General features: G+C 42.4%; 4 protein-coding genes across 5 annotated transcripts; 2 read left to right on the top strand and 2 right to left on the bottom strand.

The window, feature by feature from the left end:
- The first annotated feature begins 59 nt into the window (after positions 1–59).
- LOC133950738 (fatty acid-binding protein, liver-type-like) lies at positions 60–983 on the top strand. Its single transcript, XM_062384849.1, has 4 exons — positions 60–205; positions 405–577; positions 709–804; positions 898–983. The coding sequence occupies exons 1-4, from the start codon at positions 139–141 to the stop codon at positions 946–948; spliced, it is 387 nt and encodes a 128-aa protein (XP_062240833.1). The 5' UTR covers positions 60–138; the 3' UTR covers positions 949–983.
- A 1,145-nt stretch (positions 984–2,128) lies between these two features.
- Positions 2,129–10,135, bottom strand: smyd1b (SET and MYND domain containing 1b). Of its 2 annotated transcripts, XM_062384847.1 has the most exons (10): positions 9,877–10,135; positions 8,956–9,132; positions 8,093–8,306; positions 7,248–7,378; positions 7,073–7,111; positions 5,515–5,710; positions 4,495–4,587; positions 4,224–4,387; positions 3,929–4,097; positions 2,129–2,692 (listed from the first exon to the last, which is right to left on the bottom strand). In XM_062384847.1, exons 1-10 carry the CDS (start codon positions 9,996–9,998, stop codon positions 2,528–2,530), a joined length of 1,470 nt encoding a protein of 489 aa, XP_062240831.1. In that variant the 5' UTR covers positions 9,999–10,135; the 3' UTR covers positions 2,129–2,527. The 2 variants fall into 2 exon arrangements, with proteins under 2 accessions (XP_062240831.1, XP_062240832.1); XM_062384848.1 differs by lacking the exon at positions 7,073–7,111.
- A 789-nt stretch (positions 10,136–10,924) lies between these two features.
- Positions 10,925–13,032, bottom strand: LOC133947188 (sepiapterin reductase-like). Its single transcript, XM_062382168.1, has 4 exons — positions 12,857–13,032; positions 12,537–12,765; positions 12,134–12,421; positions 10,925–11,705 (listed from the first exon to the last, which is right to left on the bottom strand). Exons 1-4 carry the CDS (start codon positions 12,929–12,931, stop codon positions 11,551–11,553), a joined length of 747 nt encoding a protein of 248 aa, XP_062238152.1. The 5' UTR covers positions 12,932–13,032; the 3' UTR covers positions 10,925–11,550.
- Positions 13,033–18,306: 5,274 nt separating this feature from the next.
- Positions 18,307–26,070, top strand: lzts3b (leucine zipper, putative tumor suppressor family member 3b). The gene is made up of 8 exons (XM_062380817.1): positions 18,307–18,707; positions 18,984–19,140; positions 19,965–20,432; positions 20,525–20,692; positions 20,861–20,989; positions 21,393–21,584; positions 21,761–21,991; positions 22,919–26,070. Exons 1-8 carry the CDS (start codon positions 18,307–18,309, stop codon positions 24,056–24,058), a joined length of 2,886 nt encoding a protein of 961 aa, XP_062236801.1. The 3' UTR covers positions 24,059–26,070.
- The last annotated feature ends 621 nt before the right edge of the window (positions 26,071–26,691 follow it).

The following is a 26,691-nucleotide window of genomic DNA, read 5'->3' as shown; positions in this document are numbered from 1 at the left end:
TCTGTGAGCTCTGCTGGACACTGTGGGTTGGACCTGACTTAATTGTAGGTACCTGTAGTTAATGATTGCAGCGCTGGAGTTGGAAAGTATAAAATAGGCTGAAAACCATGCCACACTTCACCTTTGCCGACCGTCACCATGCCTTTCTCTGGAAAGTACCAGCTGGACTCTCAGGAGAACTTTGAGCCTTTCATGAAGGCAATTGGTAAGATCTGTAACTTCCTGAGCAAAGGTGCATCACTGTTGACTCAGATGCATGTGATTTTAACAATTTTTTCTTGTATAGTACTAAAAAATTAATTTGTAACTTTTTAATGTGACAGTACGGAGAAATGTTCCCAAAATGATCTTAACTGGTTACTAACTGGTTGCTAACTGGCTGCACTGGTTGCTTTCTGTCTTAGGTCTCCCTGATGACCTCATCCAGAAAGGCAAAGATATCAAGAGCATCTCTGAGATCGAGGAGACGGGCGACAACTTCAAGGTGACGGTCACGACCGGGCCAAAGGTCCTCGTCAACACCTTCACCATCGGACAGGAGGCTGAGCTGGAGACCGTCACTGGGGAGAAGGTCAAGGTAAGCCAGAACAAACGCTTGAAGTTAGACCACATGGTTTGAGTAGAAAATGTGAAGTCGTAAATGGAGCACATGAACTGAATCAGACACTAGACCGAGTTGAACCCTCTTTTGTGTCACTCTGTCTGAAGGCGGTGGTTCAGCGTGACGGCAGCAACAAGTTGAAGGTCAGCCTCAAGGGAATCGAGTCTGTCACAGAACTGGTGGATGCAAACACTATTGTCAATGTGAGTAGACACGATGCACATTTCTTCTTGCGACTGACTCATCTTTGCGTTTTCACACAAACGTTTATTTTTTTCTTCCTCTTCCCTCCTCAGACAATGACACTCGGCGGCATTGTGTACAAGAGGACGAGCAAACGCATGTAAAGGTCTGCACTGGGATAATAAAATCTAAAAGGCAACACTGTCTCATTGTTTTCTTTTCTAAAACGGTAGAATTTCTAAATTCTCCTTAGGATGTACAGCATTCAGGTTTTGGTCTCTGTGCTTCTGTACAAAAGGCTTGTTAAAATGTCCCCTTTCTTTCTAGGAACTATGATCCTCCTGACGTTCTCTTAGTAGGACACAGATAATGGATCATGAAGACATATCAGTGACCTGGAGCACTGGCTTTAATAATTGTAATAGTAGTGTTCTTGCTAAACAGCAACTTAGAGTCTGATTTAACATCAGCACAACTGACCCAGTCTGGACTCAAAGGTCCAGATTAAACTATGGCTATTTCTCTAGGCTTTAAAAAAAATGACTTGAATATTTTGAAATCGCATAACATTACGAGATGAAGCAAATAAGTGGAAGTAATTTTTTTATGTTGCCATTTAATAGAGGAAATAAAAATATGGTTCAGGCCACTGACTAAAGGTCCCCTTTCTGAGAGCGGAACTGATAAGCATCATGTTTCAAGTTGTGCATCTACTTCACATACTGAGTGGACTTACTGAATATCAGCACTTAGGTCATTAACACCTTCACTGTCAACGTTTGAAGAGAGCCAGGTTATCCTGTTCAGGCTGGGACAGTTTAATGAGTGATGGATGTTGCAAAGAAGCACCAAATTGCCAAAAAAAACTAAGTTGGAAAGAAATTGATGCACAGATTCAGAGCTGATGTAATATGTCTTCTTTGCAGGGATTTAATCAAATGAAGTGTCACGATCACTTTACTGTTTTATCCACATTTGGCTATTTTTATGCTGCAAAACATTGGATAAGTGCTTTTTCCGGCGACATTACAACTTTTTTTAATTATGCCTTAATTTTGGTATTATTATGACAATATACTTGTCTTTCTTGTCAATTATGACAAAAGCTCCATGAGTCAATTTGACATGGAGCAGGGTGCAGAGAGAACCAATGACCAGCAGGTTTACTGCCCGGTGTACCGTTCAGTGAGTAGGTTTGTTGGGAGTCAGGGTTTGTCACCTTAGGTTCCCCCTGCTGCTGAACATTGTGGTGTAACTTTGCTCAGCAGTAGGTTCCAGACATTATTCAGCTGAAAACTTTCAACAGTGGATCTTTCATAGCTGGACAGATCAAACACAGACCTAGACAGTCTGCCTGTGTTTATTCAATCTGAATACCCAAACAACAAAGTAAAAAACACTCTCAAAGTTTTGATGTGTAACAATATTTAATAAAAATCTGTGAAGACAAAGATCACTTAAAAAGCTGGTGTAGTTTTTCATTTGGTACTGGAGCTCCGGGCCTTTCCTTTATTGTGATTAAAGTATAACATATACAGATTATGAAATCTAAAGATTTATTTTTATTATGCAACATTATGAATAGCTGTAGTTCCACTTATTTTGTGACGTGGCATCTTTTCAATGTAAAGTGTAACTGTAAAAATGATACAGGAAATCGACTCGTAATTTATTGTGTAGACTCTCACACCTACATTCAAAGGTGTTTACATTTAATATGATTTCCTGACTGCAACCCAATGGTTACTTCCTCCGATGAAAGAGATTCTTGATTCCCTCCTCCACAGACCTGGGCTCATTCATCATGGTCATTGGTTTGTTCTTCAGTGCTGCTTCTCTCATACTGTGGTAAACATATTCATTCTGCTTGAACATCCTCAGCTCCATCTCTGTCTGCATTCGCATCGCCTGTGTAGATATCAAGAATGACACATGAATGACCACTCATTAGTCAAAGGTTCAGTGTGTAAGATTTAGGTGAAAGGGGTCTATTTGTAAAATTTTCCGTTTTCCTTTGCCCTAGAATGAGGCATTTAGATTGAAATATTTTATATTTCATCTGTAGTGAGTCCACTCTGTGGAGGCAGCCATGTTTTTTTTACAGAAGTCCAGACTGGACAAACTGAACACCTTTTTAATTTTTATGACAGATGACGGCTACCACAGGTTCTCGCTCGTGTTTGGAAGGGGAGGATGAGGTGAGGGGTATTCAGCTGCATCATGCAGCTTTACCACTAGATGTCACTAAATTCGACACACTCAACCTTTTAATCGAATATACAATAAGTAGAAAGAATTGCTGGGTGGTGAACTGGTCAAATAAAACCGGTGTATTTATGAGATACCACGACTGTTTAATCTTTATCAAATCCCTTAAACCAGGGGTGTCCAAACTTTTTATCCCGAGGGACACATATAGAAAAGAATACCAAGGTCCGGGCCACTCACGGCGCCACACCCCCCTGCCCTGGAGCGGACTGTTGAAAGTGTGTGTGTGTGTGGGGGGGGGGGGGGGCGTGGCTGCGTTCTGAAGGACATCTGCAATACAGTGGGCCATAGTCCATCACATTACCTTTCATTTAGCTCACGCTTTTATCCAAAGCATCTTACAATAAGTGCATTCAACGGTACAAACCCAGAACAACAAGAATCAAGAAAGTACAATATCTTCAAAAATAGACCCAAACTACAAAGTGCTATAATTAAGTGCCATTAAAGTGCTACTAAATTTTTTTTCTTTTTTTTTTTCTTTAATTTTTTTTTGGAGGTGGGCCAATTTAAAATGGATGGCGGGCCGCAGATGGCCCGCGGGCCATAGTTTGGACACCCCTGCCTTAAACTATTGAATTAACAGAAGACAAAGTGAAGCTCTGTTTTGGGTCTATCACTGCCTGAGGGCAATAGCTGCCTAATTTCCCAATATTCTTAGCAGTCAGGCACAAGCTGTGTTTGGATGTTTTTTAATGCTCATCATGATGAACAAAGCACATCCTTTGATAAGTCGTAACAATTTTTTTTATTATTTACTAGATTTATAAATAAGTAATATTAAAAGTCATGGAACTGTAACAGCGATAATTTAACAACATGGCTGTTCACATTTTTTTCCTGCAGTTGTGCATTCTGAGATGAAATGGTGGTTACCTCCAGGTCCTTGGTGATGGGATGTGTAGGGCCGTGGGTGACCATGAGAATGGCGTAGGCCTTACAGACCATACTATGGCCAACCTCTATCTCGCCAGCCTGCCAGTGGTTCACTCCGGCTCTCATGGCAGCCATACCGAGAGCAGCATTGTTTGGGTTGTAGATCTTCCTGTGAAACGGAAGAAGCTCGAATTAATTGTCCATCCATCCAGTTTGAAGACTCGGCATGATCATCAGTATTACAGGATAGCATATGATTATAAAATGCTCACAAGAGAATGCTCTCTGTACTCACAAGTATCCTTCCACCATTTTACGGGCGTAGTCTGCTGCTTCTGCAAAGTTCTGCAGGTAAGCTTGCACCTCACTTAGCGTGCTCCACATCCTCAACAAGTAGATGTGAGTGTCGGCCAGAACTGGTTCTGTTTTCTCGATGCAATCTCTGCAGATTTTAACCACCTGAAGAAAGAAAAGGGAAGAATAATGGTGGGGAGGACTGATAGAGCTTTATAAGATATACATGGCAAAAGCCAGTTTTGAAGTCAGTTGCAGATTTGATACATTACCTCGTGATAGTCACCGTTTAATCGAGCATTGTCCATCTTCTCCAGCCGTGAAAAGCAATACTCTGTTGCCTCTTTCACCTGCTCCTCTGTAGGCTAAAAGGTAGAGACAGAGATTGGTCACATTTTGTTAGATTGGAGCAGCATTGCTCCAGTGATTTGGCTATATAAAATATATGATGAAACATGACAATTTATTGACAGGGACAAAACAGTTTTTTCTTCTTGAAGTCCGTGGAGGGGCAAAGGCCTGACTATTTTTTACTTGTTTTTAACTGGGTGGTTTGACCAAGCAAAGCGTCAGTCTTCATCCCTGTTAAGAACTTGAATGCTTTTTTTGCTGATAACACACGATTTACTCCTTTACACGAGTAAAAGACTAGTCCTACTTAATATTGTTACAAATTGACAGCGTGTTCCAGCACATCAATGATTTTTACTAATATACCTTTCAAATTAACTTAAAAAATAACTGTAATTAGTCACAGCTAAATTAGTTTTTCGCTAATCATAATCATAATTTCAAATGATAGTTCCCGAAACATGGTTTATACAAGTCGCTACCGGATAATGCAAATCCATATCCATTAATATCACAGAGGTTTTGCACTTTTTATGGTGGTTAACCTTTACTTGATACACAAAGTAATAAATAATAAATGATATGCAGTTTGGTATATTTGAAATTGGGTGAAATTAAACATTAGAAATGCAGTTACTGCCCCAAATTAATTTAAGGTAATGAGTAAATAAAGTTTATCTGTCATATTTTATACATCACTGTGTTTCAAATGTGTATGTGAACGCACATACAAACAGTTGAAAGGTTGAATCCATTAGGACTTTACCTTTGCTTTAAATAGTCTCTGTGGCTCTGTGGCTCATGTTACTTATCTGTGCTTATCAGCCATGTCAGGGCTTAATGTCGGGAGGCGGTTTGGCCCTTTTTTGCCCTATGCACCATGAAAATCCTTCTCTCAGTTCAACATTTAAATCAACAAAATAATTCAGAAAGACTCAAACCTTGACTCCGTCCACTTCCCTTCCCCCCAACTTCAAATCATCCTTGATGTGGTCATTGCAGTGCTCACATGTGCAGTCAAAGAAATATTGGGTTTTCAGCAGTCTTCGTCTCTCCTCGGACAAATTCAAGTAGTTCACGTATGAGACCATCAGCTCCTCGCCCTCTGCGATCTTACCTAAAGAACGCAGCTCAATCCTGAGGAAGAAATACACAGTTACGTCCACAAATACACACTGAAACATTTATATAAACCCTCAAAATCCCTTGTCACATGCGGAGGCTGCTTTGGCATCAGTGTGACTCACTAGTTATTTAACAGAATCCTTATCTTTTTTTTGTATTTTATTTACTCTCTTTGATCGATGATTTGGCTTTTAGTTCAGTCAACCCAGTGTCAGATTGAAGGAAGGCATATGAGTGAAAATCAGAGATGTTATTTCGGACTTATGCCAAAGTTTAGTTAATTAATTATGTAAATATAGGACTTTTTTTAAATTTAATTTAAAATTTAAAAAACTTTTTACATCTGGAACAGTTATTGATCGTTAATTAAAAATTTGCAAATTGCCAAACTAAACCCAGTATTAATAACTGTGTGACAGACCAATACTAAGTAATTGTTGAAGCAAAATATATAATTAAAAGGCTTAAATCTGAAATTATCATGAATTTTTAGATAAGTAAATGTGTGGGAATATTATTTTATCATTGTGTTTGATGGTATTAGAGGTGAACTACTAGTAATTAAACCTATCCATAAACTCTTATACAGGAAGACATGTTGGCATTTCAGAGGAACACACAGTGCAGTCACATATGGAAACACACACCGTGACAAAACAGTAGTGTATGAGTAAAGATTAATATGTAGGGTTGAAAAGTGAGTTATCTGTGGAGAATAACGTGAAGGAAAAACCCACACCAGCCTTCTGTTATTCTTAAAGAGTGAAATAGAAGTCAGAGCATTCAAGTAGCATGATCACACATTCCCTTGCCCCTGCTCATACCTGGCATTAACAACATATAGTACTGGTGTGGACGAACCCGAGATGAATTGATCACCCGGATCGCATTAGGAGGTGATCTGGTCCACATACTTAAATCTGTGTGAACGTGAACGGGTCCTGAGCCATTATTAAAATGACCAACTACTCAGCTGACATACTCTTGCTGACTGAGCATGACAATTACAGTTTCGTACTATGATATAGGTTCACACACACACACACACACACACACACACACACACACACATGTGACTGACAAAAATCGTATCCCTCCGACTGGTTTACGACAACAACACTTTTGGTCTTTGAAGAAATCAATGATTTATGTGTCTAATTTCAGTCAGGAGTGGATAGGGCACATGTTTCTACCAGGAATGAACAGAGCCACTGATGTGAAACTGAGTCACATCAAACCTACAGTCCAAACTACAGCACTACTGATAAATACTGTGGAGGGAGTTGGAGTTACATGTAATGATGTATTAATTCAGAATTTAATGTTATGGTCTTCATGGTGCTCTAATAAACAACACTTAAAGAGGTAACGCACCTCCGTTGAGAATGAAAGACAGTATTCACAGCCGATTGACTGAAAGACAAGCAGGAAGTAGTTTTACACCAAACCCAACCTGAGAAACATACATTCGCCCACTCTAGGTACAACACACCTCCGCATACACAACAGTTCAGCGTCTGTGTTATTTTATTTTTTTGTTCTTACTTACTTGCCGTGATTGAGGATTACAGTGCAGTTGGGCCAGCAGTTGTGATTCACAAGGCACAAATTTGGGAAAAGCCCGACTCCCACTGCCTGAAGACCCCTCTGGTCACTGACTGTAAAGCCATTGCAGTTGATCTGGGGGAAAGAGGGGAATAAATGTGCAGGAACACATCAAATATGGGAGAAAAATGTACATATATTAGATATATTAGATATTACATATATTTAGATATACACAACAGTGTCCAGATTTCGAAAGACTTGTATCCATATTTTGCTTTGCTTTGTCATAAGATTCAAACATTGTGACCCAGTGCACCTCCTGGTTGAAGCCCAATTTTTAACACAATTTCCAGTCGATTATAAAGGTCACTGCCTCTGGTGGGATCATTCGAAGTTTATTTTGGTGAATAATGTCCTTGTCACAGTATTTGGCTCAGTAACTGTCATTCCTATGATGTGCACGTCATGGTGTTAATGTTGTGAAGCACAAGATGTTAGTGGTGAATTTACAATGTGGGTTTGACAAAGTTTGACGTTCACAATCAACCTGGTACACTGTGTGCCAGCTGGGAGTCAAGTATTCAACTTGGGCTGTAAACTCAGGTACAAAGAGCACGTCTGAATTGAGCTCAGCAGTGTTTTACTGTGTCAGCTTCTAAAAACTAAAGCTCTGGTGATAAAGATAAAGAAAGAAAATGATATTACGTGTTAATAAAGACACCTGAACACATGACGGGGTGGGGCAGATTCCACCCACTATTGTTTTTGCTTATTCAGTGAAAGAAGCTTCCCCTGAGTTGGGACACAACTTTGACATATATATGCAGTGTCCATATTTAGACCCACCACTCCAAAGAGATGGGAGATGTCATCGATTCTGTGCTGTTTGCTGTTGCGGGGCCAGTAGTCGAGGAAGTTGTGGATGTCCACTTTGAACTCCTGCATCTCTTCCTCCTGCATGTCGGATATGTGATCCTCCAGCTCCTCAAGTGTCGTCAGCTGCATGTCAGACACCACGCTCCCTTCCTTGTCCATTCGCCACAGGATGCGAGCAACCAAGCTGGCCACAAAATGAAAAAGAAGACATCATGTGACTGTGGGGGCTATGAGCGAATTGGACACACATCATCTTGAGACAAATTGTCTACCGTAATTGAGGCTGTTATATAACACAGTTATGTAAATGTAGAGCAAGTACATAACAGTGACACAAAAACAAACCTGGTGCAACTCAGAGATAAACAATAACCAGTGCTTAAATGGTTCTATTCTTCACTTTGTTAAATGAGGTTCTTTGCATTCCCTTGTTGCATGTCATTTAGCTGACGCTTTTGTCCAAAGCGACTTACAATTAGTACACTCAACATTCATGAGGGGCCACTTAGGGGTTCAGTATCTTGCCAAGGACACTTCGACATGCAGACGGGAGAGAGTGGGGTCTGAACCGGAAACCTTCTTGTTGGAGAACCACCACTCTAACCACTAGGCCACCCCGCCCCCCCTTGTGTTCTCTTGATCAAAATATAATACACACCCCTCTTCTTTTCAAATTTCAAATGTTGGATTAGCACAAGTCAACTACTCACCAAAACCGCCACACACTGAAGAAAACTTAACCTGTGTTTGGTCAGCAAAAAATTTATGAAAAAGACTCTAACACAAATATAATATCTTTCATTCAGTTCCTATCTCCCTCTCCCTCCCCTTACCGGATGTTCTCATTGGGTGCTTTGCCAAAGGATTTGATGGCACCGCACTCTTGCTTGTGTTCGGCCCAGCCGGCTCGCTGGCAGGTTCGGTCACAATAATGTGCAAACTTGCACTGGCCGCATTTCTGCAGCTTCTCTTGTGTGCGGAAACAGCTGTGGCAAACACGCTCGGCAAGACTGCGGAAGAACAAAGGTAACATTCAGATCAGAAGAAAATCAAAATGAAATTGAGTTTGAGATTATTTCATAACACAAGTTGGTGTTAATGTTGTTAAAAGCATAACATTTGTTTATTACGATCATCGTGGGTAGACGCAGTAAATATCTGTCTTTGTCTAATTTTCCACAGTCGCTGTGCAAAACTTATAGTCCTTATGTCATGTTTCAAACACTGGTGTTATTGATGATATTAATGGATCATGAAAAACAATATTGGATGAGGGATACACAGGCTTAAATCTTTCACCCGTATCTGATAGTTATCTTGTCCTTTTCAAATTGCATCCCAGTTATGCTCGAGATGACGCTGCTCATTTTCGCCTGAGAAGTGAGCCCAAAGGTTCCAGCTTTTTGCTTCTGATTGTTCCGGATGAGATGAATGTCGTTAAGTGTTTGCTTCTTTTATCAGGTTGCTCACACTATTTTTGGTTAGTTATGTAAGGATGTTGTACAATTACATCACAGGAGGAATACAGCGGTCCGGGTCAGTAAAATCAGATCAGCTTTCTTGAAGCAAATTGTACTTGTACCCTCATGGTTGAATGCACTCAGCTAAATGAAAGGTAATGTAATGTAATGTACCAAACAAGCCAAAAAACATTAACATTACCTTCTTGGCCGGGGGAAATATAATCTATTTATAAACTGACCAAATCTTAACACATTCCCATCTGAGCCACACAGTTTGAGTCTTCACCGTACCTGTCGAACACAACAGCCGAAAGACTGGCCTCTGAAAAAATCACATCTCCAGCCCAGAACTCCTTGGTCGCCTTCAGACCCCTCCCTTTTCCAGGTGAGTCGAATACTGCCACGTTCTCCATGGTCGCTGCACTGGTTCCTTAAGATGCTGGCCAATGAAGGTGAGCTGAGAAGAGAGGAGCGTGGCAGCGGTAGTAAGAGGCTAAATACTGCGATAGGGTAGTTGAGGAACTCGTAGACCAATCTGTGCCCTCTGTGCTCTTCAATGACAACTGCACATTCCTCAACCAGGGTACTGAAATAGCCCTCCACCTCTTGAACTGTACCAAGAGAGACAGACAAAGGGGTTGGGGGTGTCACATTAGTTCGCCGTCATTTGCAAACAGATGCGTCAATAAAACAAACAGCCTCGCTAAAAGGTAACATAATTTAACTCATTGTCGTTCTCCATGCTCCTGTCTTTTATTTGAGTTCTACACACTTTCAGATTTTTATCCTGTTAAGTGACCCCAGCTGTGACTTGGTAGGTGCCTGATCCCTGGTGGTTATTTCTGTCCACCAGTTGTTGCTGTTCATCAGTAGTGTGTGGTGACGTTGGACAGCTGCGAGACAGAAGCTGAGCTGATCCATCTTGCTGCCTCTACTGTGTTCTAGTGCTTTCTCTCCCTCAACAATTTAGGGCTAGGTTCAGGATAGGGTTAGGGCACGCGTTATGGGGTTGGGCATTTAGTAGTGATGGTTAAGGTTAGAGTAAGGGCCTAAGGAATGCATTATGCCAACTATAGAGAGACAAGTGTGTGTGTGTGTGTGTGTGTGTGTGTGTGTGTGTGTGTGTGTGTGTGTGTGTGTGTGTGTGTGTGTCAAGGTTTCAGCTGTACTCGCCACGCATTGTATCGATTTTATATTATTTAATGACTGAAAGTACAAACAGTACATGTACATATTCATGCTACTTTTCAAAGTATAAGCAGAACAAGGATTCTCTAAATACAATGTAATTTCTAGATCATGTATTAAAAAACACAGTGATTTCACTACACAGCTTGGTTTAAGATATTTGTTAATTTATTAATAATTATAATTTTATACATATCACAATGATTTGACATCAACATCAACAACAACGTAAAACTGTTTACAATGAACAGAGGAAAATAAAAAAACAATTTTCCTTTGAAAACAACACAAAAACATGAGTGACATCATACAAGAAAACAATGTGTGTTTCAAACCAACAACATTTTGATTTGTACTGGGTGGAACGAAGTTTATGAAAGACATTGTTTATTTGGATGTTTGCTGAACCCTTGTAAACTCAAGGAACATAAATAATCATGGACAGAATATCAGACATCCCAAACGCTTCGACGGCAGCGAATCTCCACTGTTTCAACATCGTGCTGGATTATGAGCCCAGAACATTCTGAACTGAACAGTTCAAATGTGAGGAATCTAACCAAGCTGACTGTGTGTAGCTGGTCAATAGTATTTATATGTTAGCATGTGCTCTGCTGCTTTGCAACAAGCTTTAAACAGGTTTGCAGCGACAAAGAGCGGCTGAGTTGATGGCCTGGCTCCAATACTCACAGTTCACCATGGATACACACACACACATGTAAAATCTAGTGATATACGTTTGTTAATAATGATTCTTCATTCTTAATTATACGAACATCACACTTCAAAGAAGTCCAGGTGTTTCCCTGAGGGATAGTCATTGTTGTGAAGCAACTTAACCAGTTTGACTGCAGACTCCTGGCAGGGGAGCAGACAATGACTGACGCCTGTGAGCCTCAGAATATCCTCCTGCATATCTGTGTCCATCGGACCTGTAGGAAACCAGAAAAGATGGAAAGCATTAAGATTTTCTCCTCTATACGTTACAGTTGATTAAACCTGGAGATGGTATCATAACTCTTATTTTGTGTTGTTATCTCCTAGAACATGGCTACTGTTGTTTATTTTCCCCCGGTAAATAAATGCTTTCTGAGACTATACTCCCTGGTTAGATTAAACATAGCTAAGATTTGGCACGTGTCGCTCCAGGTTTACACACTGGCAGCTGGTGCCTCTCTCAGCTGGTGCATCTTGGACGAGCAGTAAAAGTGCTCAGAAACATTTAAAGTTTGAACATTCACAGTGCCTTGATTGGAAAGTGTTTTGTCACATGGCCCTCCTAAAGTCAAACATGAATTAGGTGTTTAATCTGTAACAGATTATGGCTTCACTAAAGCAGTCAGTGGTATCTCAATTTTACCTGGTGAATAGCTGAGGACCTTGACATTTGGTTCCTCCTCAGCCAGAACGCTAAACATCATCTTTCTGGCGGCCTTGGCGGTGCAGTACAGAACCCAGGACGGTAAGGCCTTTAGTGCAAATATTGATGAGACGTTCACCACGTTCCACCGCAGGCCGGCTCGGCATGGAAATGCCTGCAGGACTCCTGCAGTCAACGCCAGAGCTGAACTGACGTTAAAGGACATAAAGGAATTCACCATTTCAAGATCTGTGAAGTGCTCAAATCCGGAAATCTCCCCCAAAGAGCCTGATAGAGAGAAAGAGAGAGAGCAGAGAGAGCGGATACATTTTGACTTCATCAGTATACAAAAGAAGCATTAACCAGGATCCCCACGAAACAAAGTGCTCCATTCAAGACTTACCAGCATTGTTGATAAGGAGCACATGATCAATTTCATTTACAGCCTCCTGCTTCACCATCCTCACTGTCTCATTCACCCCTTCTCTGGTGCTCAGGTCGACGGCGATGCAGTGAACAATCAGTTGCTGGTTCTCACTGAAGCTGTGCAGCTCTTCCTTCAGGTCCTGCAGCAAAGTCCCAGAGCGAGCCACCAGCAGGAGGACGGAGCCAGGCTCCAGAGAATGGGACATCTGCAGGAACACAAGACATGTGTTTGTATTTATTTATTTATGTCTTTCTTTCCTTCGCCCCTTTCTTCCTTCCACACAGTGAAACACTTACTTCATGAGCCAGTGCCCGTCCAAACCCTTTAGACGCTCCCGTGATGATACAGATCCCTCTCCCGAAAGTTGCCATTTTGCCAAATTCTTGCGAAGGTTTAAAAAAACTGGCGCTCGCTTAAAAGAAAAGGGAATTTGTGGCGAAAGTGAAGAGTGAGAACAAGAGCGTCCTGCTTTTATCAGCTTGTGAAGAGGACATGGCCACTGAGCTGTTTATATAATCAGGCTTGCAAGCAGAACTAATGTGATTCATGTGTTATATTTCAAAGTGAAAAGAGAATTGTAACCACAGAGAGTGGAAATGGAATAACTACAGATTTATAGGCTTTAATAAACCCCCTATCGAACTGATATGACTTTATTTACAAAGTAGCTTCATGACTAGTATTAGATAAATATGAATAAAAATAAGTACTGCACACAATATTCACAATATTTAAGATTCTGTGCAAGGTCATTTCAATTTAACCCCTCTGTATCTGTCCTCTCCCAGATTATACTCATGTGAATTTCAACTGCTCATCAGAGGCTCATTTGGAAATTTCACTTGCATCCAGCGCCGTAGACTAAAGGTGTCTCAATGGGCTGTGGTGGAAATCTGCAAATAAAGATCGCACAACAGACCCAGGCCAGAGATTGACAAAGTCTTTATCTCTGTGAGAAGTTGTTTATGCTCTGGGTGTTATCTAGTGGAAAGGAGATGAAAACCAGATGTCCCACGCATTGATAAGGTCTCTCACTACAACAATGATTTAATGACTGTTTTGCATTTAGAAGTAATGGAATTTATGATGTCTTGTTCCCAGGTACCAGTAATTGAGATATCCTTTACTGTTCTGCTCTATATCATTTATTATTTTGTGGTATTCTGATCATTCATGCACCATTAAACTTTCAACACTTACACTTACACTTACACTTAAGAACAAGATAGAACAAACACATCTTGACACTTTTAGAGCTCTTTGCATGGGAGAAGTAGGAGTTTCTTTCAGACAGCATGACTCTTGATTATCTTGCAAATTAACTACTTTTCACCTTCAGGCTGAGAGAACATGACTTATGACTCATGAACTGCAGGCTGAGATCCGAGTGCAAATACAATGACATTGTCAGTGACTTAACGCAGCTACACTTTACACAGGTATTAGCCATAAAGCATTGCCATATGTAAATTCTGTGAATATTATTTCCAAGAATCATGACAAAATATATGAAGACAACAGCCATATCATGTGAGTCTGGTGATACTGTTCTCCACAGTCCTAAGGCACCCAAAAATCAAATGACCCAGGATTTTTGTCATGGACTCCACCACGTGCACTACAGGGTCTTGTGGCAGATGATTTTGTGAGTCTTGGCCTGTTTGTTTTTAAGTAAGAGTTTAGGAACCAAACTTAGAAGCCTCAGTGGAATTTTGAAATATACCCCTGACATCAAAACTTCAAATGTTCACATGGGTGTCTCTCTATAGCCTTTGAAAACATGAACTTATGTGTTTGTAGTAGAGAATTTCAAATTTGACCCATTTTGACTCACACATGAATCCCTTGTGTGCTCTTATTCATGCGTGGACAATGCTGCTTTGATTCTGCCTTTGTAGTATCAACTAAAAGATTTGTTTTACTACACTGCCTCATTCTTGGTTGACAAAATGTTTGTAAAATGACAAGTGTTACAAAGGCCATTCATTCCTGAATCTGTGTCTTTTCTTGTAAGAACACTAAGAGACAGGGGAACTGACAGTGCTATAAGTGCATCCCAGGGAAGCAACCATATGCAGCACATGGAGGAAACGTAGAGGCATTACAGCGCCCCCTAGTTGACAAAGGGAGTCAAAGGATTTTGGAGAAAGAAGAGTCTTTCCCCTCTACAGGGTGTCGTCAGTGGGACACTGCTGCTCTCTCATGGACAAACCTTACAGCTGCAGTGTAGTGAGTGTCTTCCTGGTCACCTGTTTCTGGGATATTTAATCGATCTCCCTTAAAGAGGGAGACTGTTTGTTGGTTTACTTAGCGTTGTTTACTAGTTGTGCTCTTGCTTTTAATCAACAAGTCACCTTCTCTTTTTTCAGGATGTACATTTTCAGTTGTCAATGGAAACCTTCCATTTCTTCAGACTCTTTCACTTCACCCCTGGTTTAATTACTTTGCTTCACCCTTCAACCCCTTGTTGAAGGGTGAGACGACTTGTGACACGACTTCTCTTGAGAGATTTGCAAATCTAACAGTAAAGAGCCTACCATATCCTTCGCTATTATAGAAAGCTGGGGTTGGGAGAAACAAAAAGGATTCCCTGGAAGTGTTAACAAACAAACAGAAACAGGTAACATGTCACCTGTTTCTGTTTGTTTGTTAGCCATTACCAAACCTGGTGAAGGGAAGGGGGATGGGGAAGAAAACAGTATCATTAAGTTCATTCAGGTTACATAGAAAAAGATCTATCTATCCATCTATCCATCTATCCATCTATCCATCTATCCATCCATCCATCCACCCATCATTCCAGAGGAACTGTACTTGACTCTCCCGGCTTTTCCCGAGGGGGAGCGCTGGGTGGATGCCAGAAGGGGGCGTTTGCATCATGCAGCCGGAGGGGGCGGGACCAGAGGTGGGTGTGTGTCTCAGCTGATGCGCGTACCCACCGACCGACTCCATCATCAGCATCCGACGGTGACAGCGGCCGAAGACACAGCATCCCACCCCCCCTCCTCCCACCCAACCCCCCAACCCCTCTGTGATATTACCGAGCATTGCAGGGATAAATCAGACCGACCGCGACCGACGCTGGCGCCGTGTGACAGTGTTGTGTAGCGACGCTGCCATCTTTCCTCCGCAGAGTCAGGAGCCTTTGATGATGGATCGCCAGGATGCCTCAATCGGTAAATCAAAGGCACCGCATGATTCGCCGTCAATGTCAGCGACGCTGTGCGATCAGATCCAGATGTGCTTGTTTCTCGCGCAGCCAGGGCCCCGCGTTATTCCCTCCCGTGTGTCTGTGTGTGTGTGCGTGTGTGTGTATCTGTGTGTGTGTGTGTGCTCTCTTGTCTCAGGCCTAGTATAGCGAGTAATTGTTTGGGAGCGCAGTGGATGGAGGGCTGGATGCGGATGCTGCTAAAGCCGCCCTTATACCGCCCAGGGATGCAGAGAGAGAGAGAGAGAGAGAGAGAGAGAGAGAGAGAGAGAGAGAGAGAGAGAGAGAGAGAGAGAGAGAGAGCGAGAGATAGAGAGAGAGAGAGAGAGAGGGAGAGAGAGAGAGAGAGACGGAGAGTGAGGGGAGGAAAAGGAGGCAGAGCAGGAGATAGATGGACACAGTGTATTTTTACTACTACTACTATTCATCCAAGTGGAAGTAAAGCGCTTGAAAATGAGCTGCATGAGGAGGGAAGGTGCAATGGCATGACTGCGTATCTATCTATCTATCTATCTATCTGTCTATCTATCTATCTATCTATCTATCTATCTATCTATCTATCTATCTATCTATCTATCTATCTATCTATCTATCTATCTATCTATCTATCTATCTATCTATCTGTGTGTGTGTGTGTGTGTGTGTGTGTGTGTGTGTGTGTGTGCGTGTACTCTGAGTTGCCACTTAATTAGGTACTAATAAAAGGCAGTAGGTAAGATCTTTGCTCCTAGGTACAGGTTGTAGACGATGACAAACACTTGATAAACAGCAAAACATTTGACAAATCTGCAGTCGATCAATGTGTTATACGTCCTCACTGTGTTTACACAATGCATAAACAACATATTGATGTAATGGACCTGTGGCACACTGCTATTGATAAAAATTATATTGCAATATTTATGATTTCATTGCCCAGATCTATTGCTATATTCTATTTTGGATGCTTCAATGTTATGGTCAATGTGGAAGCTGAGCTGCAGATGTAGCTGATGTTGAATTGTAATGCATTACGTTATATTTTCATATTACATACGCTGTGTTGTGTTAGAGGTGTTTATCTCAATGGTTTTGGACAGCTTTACCTTTCGACACAGGAGACTGTGATTGACATGAAAAGCAGTTGCAGATGTTGAAAGTCCCAGGCAGGTTTCAGATGGAAATGTAGTACTTAAATATTAACATTATATATTAATATATCTTCCTAAACCTGTAGGCCAGATCAATTATATAATGTAGTTAAACTACACAGCAAACTACATCCTTCAGTTCCTTTTATGAGGTGCACCAAGCTAAAAATGAAACTTCACACCCCTCAATTAATTTTGTCTAAAGTTCTATCTCAGTTGTCAGTTAGCTTGCGATTATTTTATCATACATGTTATATATGTGTTAATGAATATGCTCCAGGAGACAAATTCCACTGAGAGTATAGTGAAGAATCAAGGTATTCGAGTGGATTTTGATTCTGGGTCCCTTTGTTAAACAGAAACTCTAAATTTGATTAAAAAATTTGAAAACTGTTTGGCAGTTACCATTTTTGTTTTTATTGTGTTTCATACGAATAAAATCAGCATAAAATCACGATAAATTTCAGCCTTGGCAATCCCACCTTGATTAGAACACACAAGCACCACAAACTACAACAAAATGACCATTAAGCTAAATCATAAAAAAAGAACATTATAACATTCAAGAGTGTAATACTTGTTGCAGGGCTGTTGTGTTAAATTGCATTTATTGCAGGTCTACCTGCAACTCAGAAGATGGACACATTGAAAGGAATATCTGTACACTGCAGCCTCATCAGCCCTGTGATGCACAGGTTTTTCTCCTGGGTAGTTGAAAATGTTGAGATGATGATGTTGTGTTCGTTTTGACCATGACAAAGCTATATGGTAAATTAGGGCATAGTTTATGGTAGTTTTGTGTTGGATTGTAGTTTAATGCACTTTAATGTAACGTAATGTCATATATGGTGTTAGATCTGTTTTAAGAAGCAATCCCATGACTCAAATCGTAAATTCTGATTTGAGACAGAGACACAATATTTGTTCATCTTATCTTTGACTGACGATTACACCCCAAGAACCCTTCCAAAATAAGTCCATTTAGATTCCTGTTTTTAGAGTTTAATAGTTTATTACACAAGAGCGTTGAGTGGTTCTCAGGCCTAATTGACTCCAAACATACTATGTTTAATGTCAGGTCACGTAACATGAAGTATAACATAAGACTTTACTCATACACAAGGTTGTCCAAACTTTATTGATATGACCCTATTCATTTGTGTCATAGTGGGATGACCACACTGCCCCTGTATGTGGGATGGAGACTATTCTGCATTAGCTATTATTGTATAACTTGGTATTATGCAATTACAATATTGTATAACTACTTTCGTTTTTCTGTGTTCCTCTAGTGTGTGTGCCCCCACTACCTGCATTAGGTTGTGATGACCCACACTACTTCCAAATGTATCTGTGACCCTCCCCAATCCTGACTCCTAACCTCTAATCCCTGACCTTTGACCCCACTATGGGCAGTGTTGGCAGTGGGGTGGCAGGAGAGCAGGAGTTTGCCATGAAGTCTGTGGGCACGAGGACCACCCTGCCCCGTGCCCCTCCTCTCTCTCGCCGTTGCCCTGCAGACCGCAGCTGTAGTGCAGAGCGGCTGCCTCGCCCCCCAGCGACTATATCAGACGGGACGGCCTCTAGTGATGAACGAGGGAGTGTTAGTATCGGGACTGGGACCTGTACCGGGACTGACAGGCCCACCGAAACAGCCTCCACCACCAACACTGAATGTACCATGGCGGCCCCGTCCAACAACAACCAGTTGGAGTGTGGCAATGGAGCAGGCCGGAGGGAGTGGGAGAGGGAACGACAGCGTGAGAGGGGGAGAGACAGGGACCGGGACCGAGACTGGGACCGAGAGAGGTTAGAGAGGGAGCGCGAGAGGGAGAGAAACCGGGAGAGGGAGCGGGAACGAGTGGAGAGGGAGAGGCTGGAACGGGAGAGGGAACGTGAGAGGGAGAGAGCAAGAGAGAGGGAGAGAGAGAGAATTGAGAGGGAGAAGATAGAGAGGGAGCGGGAGCGAGAGAGGGAAAGGGAGAGGGAGAGAGAGAGGGAGAGACTGGAGAACGAGAGGATGGAGAGAGAGAGAGAGAGGGAAATACAGGCCGCAGGTCTGGATGTTTGTGGGAACATCATGAGCCGGGGAGCCAACGAGAAGAGCAGCATTGGCATGACCCAACACCAACACAGAGAGATGGCAGCTGCCAGAGGCGACAGTGAGAACAACCCAGGCGGCCATAACCCTCCGAACCACAACCCGCCGAAGATCATGCCAGTGTCAGGAAAACTGGAGCAGGTACTTCACGATGAAGGAGTGTGGTTCACAACATGTAACTTCCTAGAAAAGGCGGGTTTCAATCGAATCTAAGGGGTCACAAGAGGATTACTGGAGAAGGAAGATTTTCTGTTTAGTTTTAGCACCTCAGGTCTTTAAAAACGTTCAAATCTGAGAGAGGAAAATCACTCTAAAGTTGAATTACTCAGTGATGTACAACCGGTGACAAGAGATCTTTGAAAAGTAGGTTCAATGTTTTTCAAGTCTAAATTCATAACTTTGCAAAAATGCACTATACACTTCATGCATTGTCAAGTTAAGAGACTGAATTAGCTAAATTGTGTTGGTATCCTCCAAACTAACAGCCTTCTGCATTAATCCCTTACTTGTCTCGAACAGTATTTCCTTGTTGATCTGTGCTGGAGGGCCCGTGACACAAAAATGGTGTAAAAAACTATAACTTTGGAAGATACTTAATTTATTTTGCTATCTTAGACGGCTGAAGTTACAGATGAGCTTTGGCCGAACTTACAAATGTCTTTTCAACCTCTTACAGTGAAGGAGTCAACTCACGGCTACTATGGAGAGAAGGAATTAATATACACACGCATAAAAGATGATAGACAGAAGAGTATTGTATCAAAACCGATTAAAAAAACATAAATAAATAAAAATCATCCTCAAAATACAACTCATGCATTTGAAGCAGTTTGGGGAAAGAAAATCATTAAAAGCATGTCCTATAATTGTAGTGTAACAATGCAGAATTGTATTACAGAAACTGCTATTACACTATATTATCTCACACTGTCTTTCCTTTCTTCCGTCCTCTATCTGTTTGGCAGGCGATGCAGAGCAACTCTGGCCTCGTCCGTCCCTCTGCCTTCAAGCCGGTGGTTCCCAAGAGCTTCCACTCCATGCAGAACCTGGTGGGCCAGGCAGGAGGGGCTGGGAGCGAGGGCAAGACTGAGGCGAGGAGTGAAGGGTTCAGTGAGAGCAGAGGAGGCAGGAGAGGCAGGGACGGAGGAGGTGAATCAGGAGAGGTCCCAGAGGCCCTGCTCCTGGACCAGGAGAGCCCAGTGAGGGTGAGCAGAAGTGAGGGTGGGGGGAATGGTAATGAAGTGGTTCAGGGAGGGATGTCTGATTCAGGTAGAAACTCCCTGACCAGCCTGCCCACCTACACGGGCTCGGGGTCTGGTTGTGGGCCCCCAGCAGTCCTGGGGCCTCTCAGTGCTTCCACCAGCCACATCAATAGGTTGGGCATGGCTGGGGCAGCTGCAGGCCTGGACAAGCTTGAAAAGCCTGGCTATCAGGTACGGCCATCATCCATACTGGCTTAGTGTAGAGCTGCGTTCACGTTGCTGTTCTCATCTGTAACGTGTCGGGATGTGGTTCCTTCCTCCAGAACGGACTCAGTGCCTCAGACAGCGGCCGGTCGTCCTCAGGAAAGAGCTCCTCGTCCTATCAGAGGCTGAGCCACCTGAGTGATGCGCCTGCACCTCTGCGCCCCTCCCCTTCCTCTGATGACATCATCCAGGACCTCGAGGACCGACTGTGGGAGAAAGAGCAAGAGGTCAGAGGCCAATGAGAAGTGTCGACTTCCTGTACACTGTATCCTGGGACATATTTGTGGCTGCTTACTACAAAAGGCCTATTGCAAACAGCCCCACATTTTGTCTTTCGAGTTGGATTCTGTTCTACTTTTATTATTTAAATGTCTTGTTTTCTTATTCTCCAACAGGTGCAGCACATGCGCAGAAACCTGGACCAAAGTGAGGCAGCCATCATTCAGGTGTTTGAGGAGAAGCAGCGGGTCTGGGAGCGACAGATGGATGAGCTGAGACAGAACTACGCTTCACGCCTGCAGCAGGTGACCTCACTGAGTACTTTAAATACAACAAATCATACTTTGATTTTATGTCCAAATGCAACCGATGGGTAGAATCTGGTGAAAATTTATTACGATGATTGACAAGATTTTTGGGCAAAAACTGATAACAGAGGAAAACAAACTTTGAAAATTGATGACAATTTGAATATTCTGCTTCTTCAAATCCAGTTCGAAAGTGTAACAAATCCAGAATCTTTTGATTCTGCTGCGAGGAAGACAGTCAAGCAATCAACAACCTGATTATAAAGGTTTTATTTTATATCAAGATGAGATTCCAGAATCAGCTGAAGGGCATTTTAACCAATACTTCCGGCTTTAGAATCGCATGTCATAGCTGTGCATAACTTCCACATACAGATGGTTATTATGTGTATTTTTGCAGGTGACGCGACGGGCTCAGCGCTCCCAGACTGCCCTGCAGGCCCAGATAGGCCGTCTGTCCCAGGACAAGCGGAGGCTCCAGGAGGAGATGGCGGCTCTGTTGGCCCAGAGAGAGGACCTGGAGAGGAAGTGTCTGGATTACAGGAAGGAGCAGGCCGACATCTTGCCTCGTCTGGAGGAGACTAAGTGGGAGGTGAGACGAGTGACTGGTTCTGTTAAAATGGTATCCGGTTCGACTGGGCAGAGGGGTGCTTAGAATAAGAATGTGTGTGAACCTAAGTATGTGTATACAGGCAACCCACAAGATAGGGTGTATATTTACCACATAGTAAACTAAAATAACCATTGACCCATTCACTCATTCCTCAGGTGTGTCAGAAGGCCGGAGAGATCTCCCTACTGAAACAGCAGCTGAGGGAGAGTCAGGCTGAAGTGACTCAGCGAGCTGGAGAGATGGTGGCCCTGAGGGGGCAGCTGAAGGAGCTCAATGCCCAGCTGAGGGAGCGGGAGGAGGCCATGCTGGGCCTGAAGGACTCCTACAGCAACAAGAGTCTGGAGCTGGAGAAGTGTGAGGTAGAGCTGAGGAGGACTCTGTCAGAGGTAGGTGCAATTAGTGCTGACAGCACTGGGAGTTTAACACTCGACTTACACAGGAACAAAGACAGATGAATAACTTACAGGAGTTAATAATCCACCAAAACAACCCCAACACAATTAACACCACTTAGTATTATTCCGGCTCTCCATGTTACTGAAAGATTTAATATACAACCAATATGTTTATAGTTTTCAGGAATGTGTTTCTTGTTTTTTCCCTTTAAATATGAACAAGAGGAAAATGTCTGAAACAGAGACCTACCACAATTCAAGGTCTAGGTGGAAAATCGTGTCTAACAGCAGGGAATGGTCAACTCTATCAAAGGCTCTACAAGGTTCTACAAAAAGACCAATATAATGTTTGTTCTTGATCCAAAGCAGTCCGAATATAATCTGCAGCAAGGGAGATTGCAGGATTCGGATCCTCACCACTTAATCTAGAGAGTTGATCATTTAATCCTGGAAATCCTTTGAAAGGATTCTAACAACGTGGTGAGGACACTGGAACAAATTGGGAATTGGGCAACATTATATTTTACAGCTGCAACTGTTTTTTTTCCTTCTTTTTACTGTAAGAGCCCATAAGCAGCTTGGCTATTTCATTACTAAAGGGTTTAAGAGCACCATTTGTCCGTCCATCTGTCCTGCATCCCATTGACTTTAAGTCTTGTGAGTGTTTCGCTAGCTATTGATCGTGTACTGCTAAAGATAAACATTGTCGACTGTGAAGGTTTTTGTGTATGTGTACATCTTGAGAGAATTTACTGAGATTCCTCCATTTATTTTGAATGGTCAATTTCCATTTTTCTTTTGAACTGAGACATCAGAGCCCACATAGAGTGAGTTGTCATTAACTACATTTAAAACAAAATGTGAGTTTCAATGAGCTTCTATTTAAGCTCTATAACCGGTACCTGTTCCTTTCTTCAGGTGTCCCTCCTCAGAGAAAAGCTGGGTGTGTTCGAGGCAGAGGTGCTCGGTTTAAAGCGGGCTCTCAATGAAGTGAGCAGAGGAGCAGAAGTTGTAATAAGCCCGAACCTCGCTGCTGCAGGACTTTTGCCGCCATGGGGCATTGTCCACTGCCCACGCAACCCCACTGAGTCCTCGACCAACTCCCTTACCCCAACCGCTGAGACCCTGCTGAGCCTTCAGAGCGATGAAGCCAAAGCCCAAAGGCAGGAAGCTCAAAGACAGGAGAGGCAGCAACGTGAAGAAGCTCAATGGCGCGAAGTGCAGCTGCGGCAGGATGCCCACATGTTGCAGGACATGCAAATGCGGCAGGACGCCCAGGGTCGGCCCGAGGCTCAACTCCGCCAGGAGGCCCAGCATCGTCAGGAGGTTCACCTCCGCCACGAAGCTCAAATCCGTCAAGAGGCCCAACTACGGCAAGAAGTGCAGCTGCGCCAAGAGGGCCAGCTCCGTCAGGAGGCTCAACTGCGCCAGGAAGTCCAAATCCGTCAGGAGGCCCAGCTCCGCCATGAGGCCCAAATGCGTCAAGAGGCCCAGCTACGTCACGAGGCCCAACTCTGTCAGGAGGTGCAACTGCGTCAGGATGCCCACCATCCACAGCGGGGCCAGGAGGGTCACTGGGATGAAGCAGGGGAGCTCCGCCGGCAGCTAGAGCAGCTACAGGCTGCTCTACGTCTGGAGCGGCAGCAACGGGAACGTCAGGCCCTCAACTTTGATCAGGAGCGCCACACTTGGCAGGACGAGAAGGAGCGGGTTTTAAAATACCAGGCTCAGCTGCAGCTCAGCTATGTGGAAACGTTGCAGAAGAACCAAGCTTTGGAAAAACGTATGGGCCAGTTGGGAGCCAAACCATCCACAACCTCCACCACCACCACGATTACAACCACCACCACCACCTCCCCCACCTCCTCCAATTCTCCACCGCCACCACAAGGCCTATCACCCCTGTCTCCTCCGTCCATACCCTCCATTTCTGGCCCCATTGCCCTCACTCTCTCCCCACCCTGTGAAGACCAGAAGGGCCCTCCCTCTCTCAACCAGCTGGCCCCTCCCTGGGCAGGAGCCTCCCGTCTGGAGAGGATAGAGTCCACTGAGATATAGAGACAGCTCCATGAAACGTTGCATATTACCCAGTTTATTACACCCAGCGACAAGGCCTCTGACACAAAACCACTTCAAATAACAGTAGAAAAATCCTATCAGTCTGCAATAGTATAAATCAGTACTGTCTGGCATACTTTTCAAAGCAACTAGACACTAAACAGCAACAAAGGCTGAATGTTAAATCTAGCATTTTCAGTAACAAGCAGATCATCTGAGCAGGAAAATGAATTATATTCCATCTGTAAATGATTTTTCAATTTTCCTAAACAGCCTTTTTCTCACTAGTTGTGCACAACTTCGTCCAACAAAACTACGGTACATGAAAAGTGTGCCATTCTGGCAGGAAGACAAAATGTTAAATGACAATGTCAAACAGCACTAACACAGGGGTCCTCAAATACCCAATGCTAGAAAAGGACCAAGACAATCAGGGATATTGTCAGAAATGATCAACAAGAATATAATGCTGTATTTATCCATTGTAAGTCTGTGTCACTGGTAATGTAAAAGTAGAATTAGTGGTCAGAGTGTGTGATGTTAACTTTTGGCCAGAGAGCGCCTTACTCCATTCTTTCCAGCATGTATATGAGAATAAATAATGCTGGGAATAGATGAAAAGAAAAAAATATCAAGAGTATTATTATTATTTTCAATGCTTTAATGATATCAGCAAAACCAGTTACACATCATTACGCGTGGCTGGACTATCTCATTCAAATCCCAGCAGACGTTGACACTTAAGGTCACACAGACTGACTCTTGATTCATGTCGAAGTTGTTTCATGCACAGGGTCCGACACGCACGGCCCACTTAAACACATCATTAAGACCAACAGAGTTTATATTTTGTACAAATTGAATTAGATGGATATGTTTAGCAGATAATCAAACAACCCCCCCCCCCCCCCCCCCCCCAAAAAAAAAGAGAGCCGTGGTTCGCCTTAGCCACATATTGTCTGCTGTGACTAAAAACAAACGCTGGAGGTCACTAGAGAGCTGTTACGGTGCTCCCAACCGGCTTGGACTGCAAAAGTAGAATGTTAACGGAAGCACACAATTGGAATTTGATTATTATGATGATTGTGTCATTCACTCTGTGCATTCGCCGCCACGAAATCTGAAGAAGCAGTCGGCATCCCCCAAGTTGAAAAAGAAGTAACATTTTATAGAATGTACGATATTCTAGAAAGAAAGAATTATAATAGATATAGATTGTAAATGTGTGTGTGAGAGAGCGAATGTGTGCAAATCAGGCGTGTGCATGTGTGTATACATATGAAAAGCTTCAGCGTATGAGATTGAAGATGGAGGGACTAGTGGCAATACAGCGAGTCAAGATATATTAAGAGCAAAGGGATTTTCTCGAACTGCAGGAATTTGTGCATCAGAGCTTGACGTAAGAGCAGCGAGAGTCTGTATATCCTGGAAAACGCCACTTTCTTCTGTACATTTCATTTTAGACAAAGCAGGTGAGATGGAAGTTATTTTAAAAAATCGGAACCGTGGGGATCATTCAGGCTAACTGCACTATGTCGTGTCCTACACACAAGTGATGATGTACAGTAGACTCAGATGTGAATATCATGGCTTTTATATGTGTTGTTTACGCCAGCATACAAAGATGTTGCTCAAGAATATTAACTTATCTCTAAGGTATTAAATAGTATTATCATCTTTATTACTGTTATTATATTATGGTGAACTGACAGAGAAAATATGTGCCATTTGAGCTTTCCTTTATGTGTTTTTTTTTATCTGTGTAGATAGCCTATTGGCCTATCATAATGGTGCAATCATAGCAACCCTGTCCTAAAAAAGAAGATGTTCCTTTTGATGTAGGTGATAAATGTAGTTACAGTAATGCATTGTTGAGAGAACAAAATGCTACAGAATTTATACATATTTCAAATTTATTGTTTGCATTTATGTTAGTTGTACTGTTCTGGCTTGATTACAACCATCCCTTTGTTAAAATTCTGCAGAACTAATAAAGATATGTGAATAATTCAGCACTTTTTTTTTCTTCTGTTGTGTTCGAGGCTGACACTGCAATTTGTAAAAAGTTATGAGCACATTTTCGGGATTCATAAAGATCTTGGCTCAGGATCATTTTAATGTTCAAATAATAATAATAAAAAAACACTATCCTACAGACATCTGGGTTTGTAGAGTGCTGAATAGTTCGTATATAGAATAATTAATTAATAATACACTTTATTTATATAGCATCTTTTAAAACACAGTTACAAAATGCTTTACATGTTATAAATAAGAAGTTACAGATGAGAAAAGAGTAAAAAATACTTTTTAGCTTATTATGAAATGTATAATTTTAACATTGCTGCCTCTTAACAAGAGGGAATAAAGAAAGATAGATTAATATTGCGTGTTCTTATTAAAAGTTCATTGTGTAGAATTAAGTGACATTAATGGTGAAGTTTCATGTTGCAGCTGAATCCCTCTTCACCTCACCCTCCCCTTTCAAACATGAAACCTGTGATAGCCCCCAGTTGGCTTAAAACATGAAGGTGTTTGGTTACTGTAGAAAACATGGTGGCCTCCATGGAGAGGATCCACACCTAATGTATATATAAAGTATTTAAATACAAATGGTCCATTCTAGGGTAAAG

Source organism: Platichthys flesus, chromosome 3 (assembly GCF_949316205.1).
Source record: "Platichthys flesus chromosome 3, fPlaFle2.1, whole genome shotgun sequence".
Lineage (NCBI taxonomy): Eukaryota > Metazoa > Chordata > Actinopteri > Pleuronectiformes > Pleuronectidae > Platichthys > Platichthys flesus.
This window is presented reverse-complemented; position numbering and strand designations above follow the sequence as displayed.

Bases quoted from the DNA above. Each gene is read 5' to 3' on its own strand.
- LOC133947188 (XM_062382168.1), bottom strand. From the start codon at position 12,931: ATGGCAACTTTCGGGAGAGGGATCTGTATCATCACGGGAGCGTCTAAA. The intron at 12,422-12,536 runs GTAAGTCTTGAA...TCTCTCTATCAG, and splicing joins GCTCCTTATCAACAATGCTG to GCTCTTTGGGGGAGATTTCC. The intron at 11,706-12,133 runs GTAAAATTGAGA...GGTTTCCTACAG, and splicing joins GGTCCTCAGCTATTCACCAG to GTCCGATGGACACAGATATG.
- smyd1b (XM_062384847.1), bottom strand. From the start codon at position 9,998: ATGGAGAACGTGGCAGTATTCGACTCACCTGGAAAAGGGAGGGGTCTG. The intron at 8,307-8,955 runs GTAAGGGGAGGG...TTTTGTGGCCAG, and splicing joins GCACCCAATGAGAACATCCG to CTTGGTTGCTCGCATCCTGT. The intron at 5,711-7,072 runs GTGCGTTACCTC...TTTCTTCCTCAG, and splicing joins GTCTTTCATTCTCAACGGAG to GATTGAGCTGCGTTCTTTAG.
- lzts3b (XM_062380817.1), top strand. From the start codon at position 18,307: ATGGGCAGTGTTGGCAGTGGGGTGGCAGGAGAGCAGGAGTTTGCCATG. The intron at 20,990-21,392 runs GTGACCTCACTG...GTATTTTTGCAG, and splicing joins ACGCTTCACGCCTGCAGCAG to GTGACGCGACGGGCTCAGCG. The intron at 21,992-22,918 runs GTAGGTGCAATT...TCCTTTCTTCAG, and splicing joins TGAGGAGGACTCTGTCAGAG to GTGTCCCTCCTCAGAGAAAA.
- LOC133950738 (XM_062384849.1), top strand. From the start codon at position 139: ATGCCTTTCTCTGGAAAGTACCAGCTGGACTCTCAGGAGAACTTTGAG. The intron at 206-404 runs GTAAGATCTGTA...TTTCTGTCTTAG, and splicing joins GCCTTTCATGAAGGCAATTG to GTCTCCCTGATGACCTCATC. The intron at 805-897 runs GTGAGTAGACAC...TTCCCTCCTCAG, and splicing joins ATGCAAACACTATTGTCAAT to ACAATGACACTCGGCGGCAT.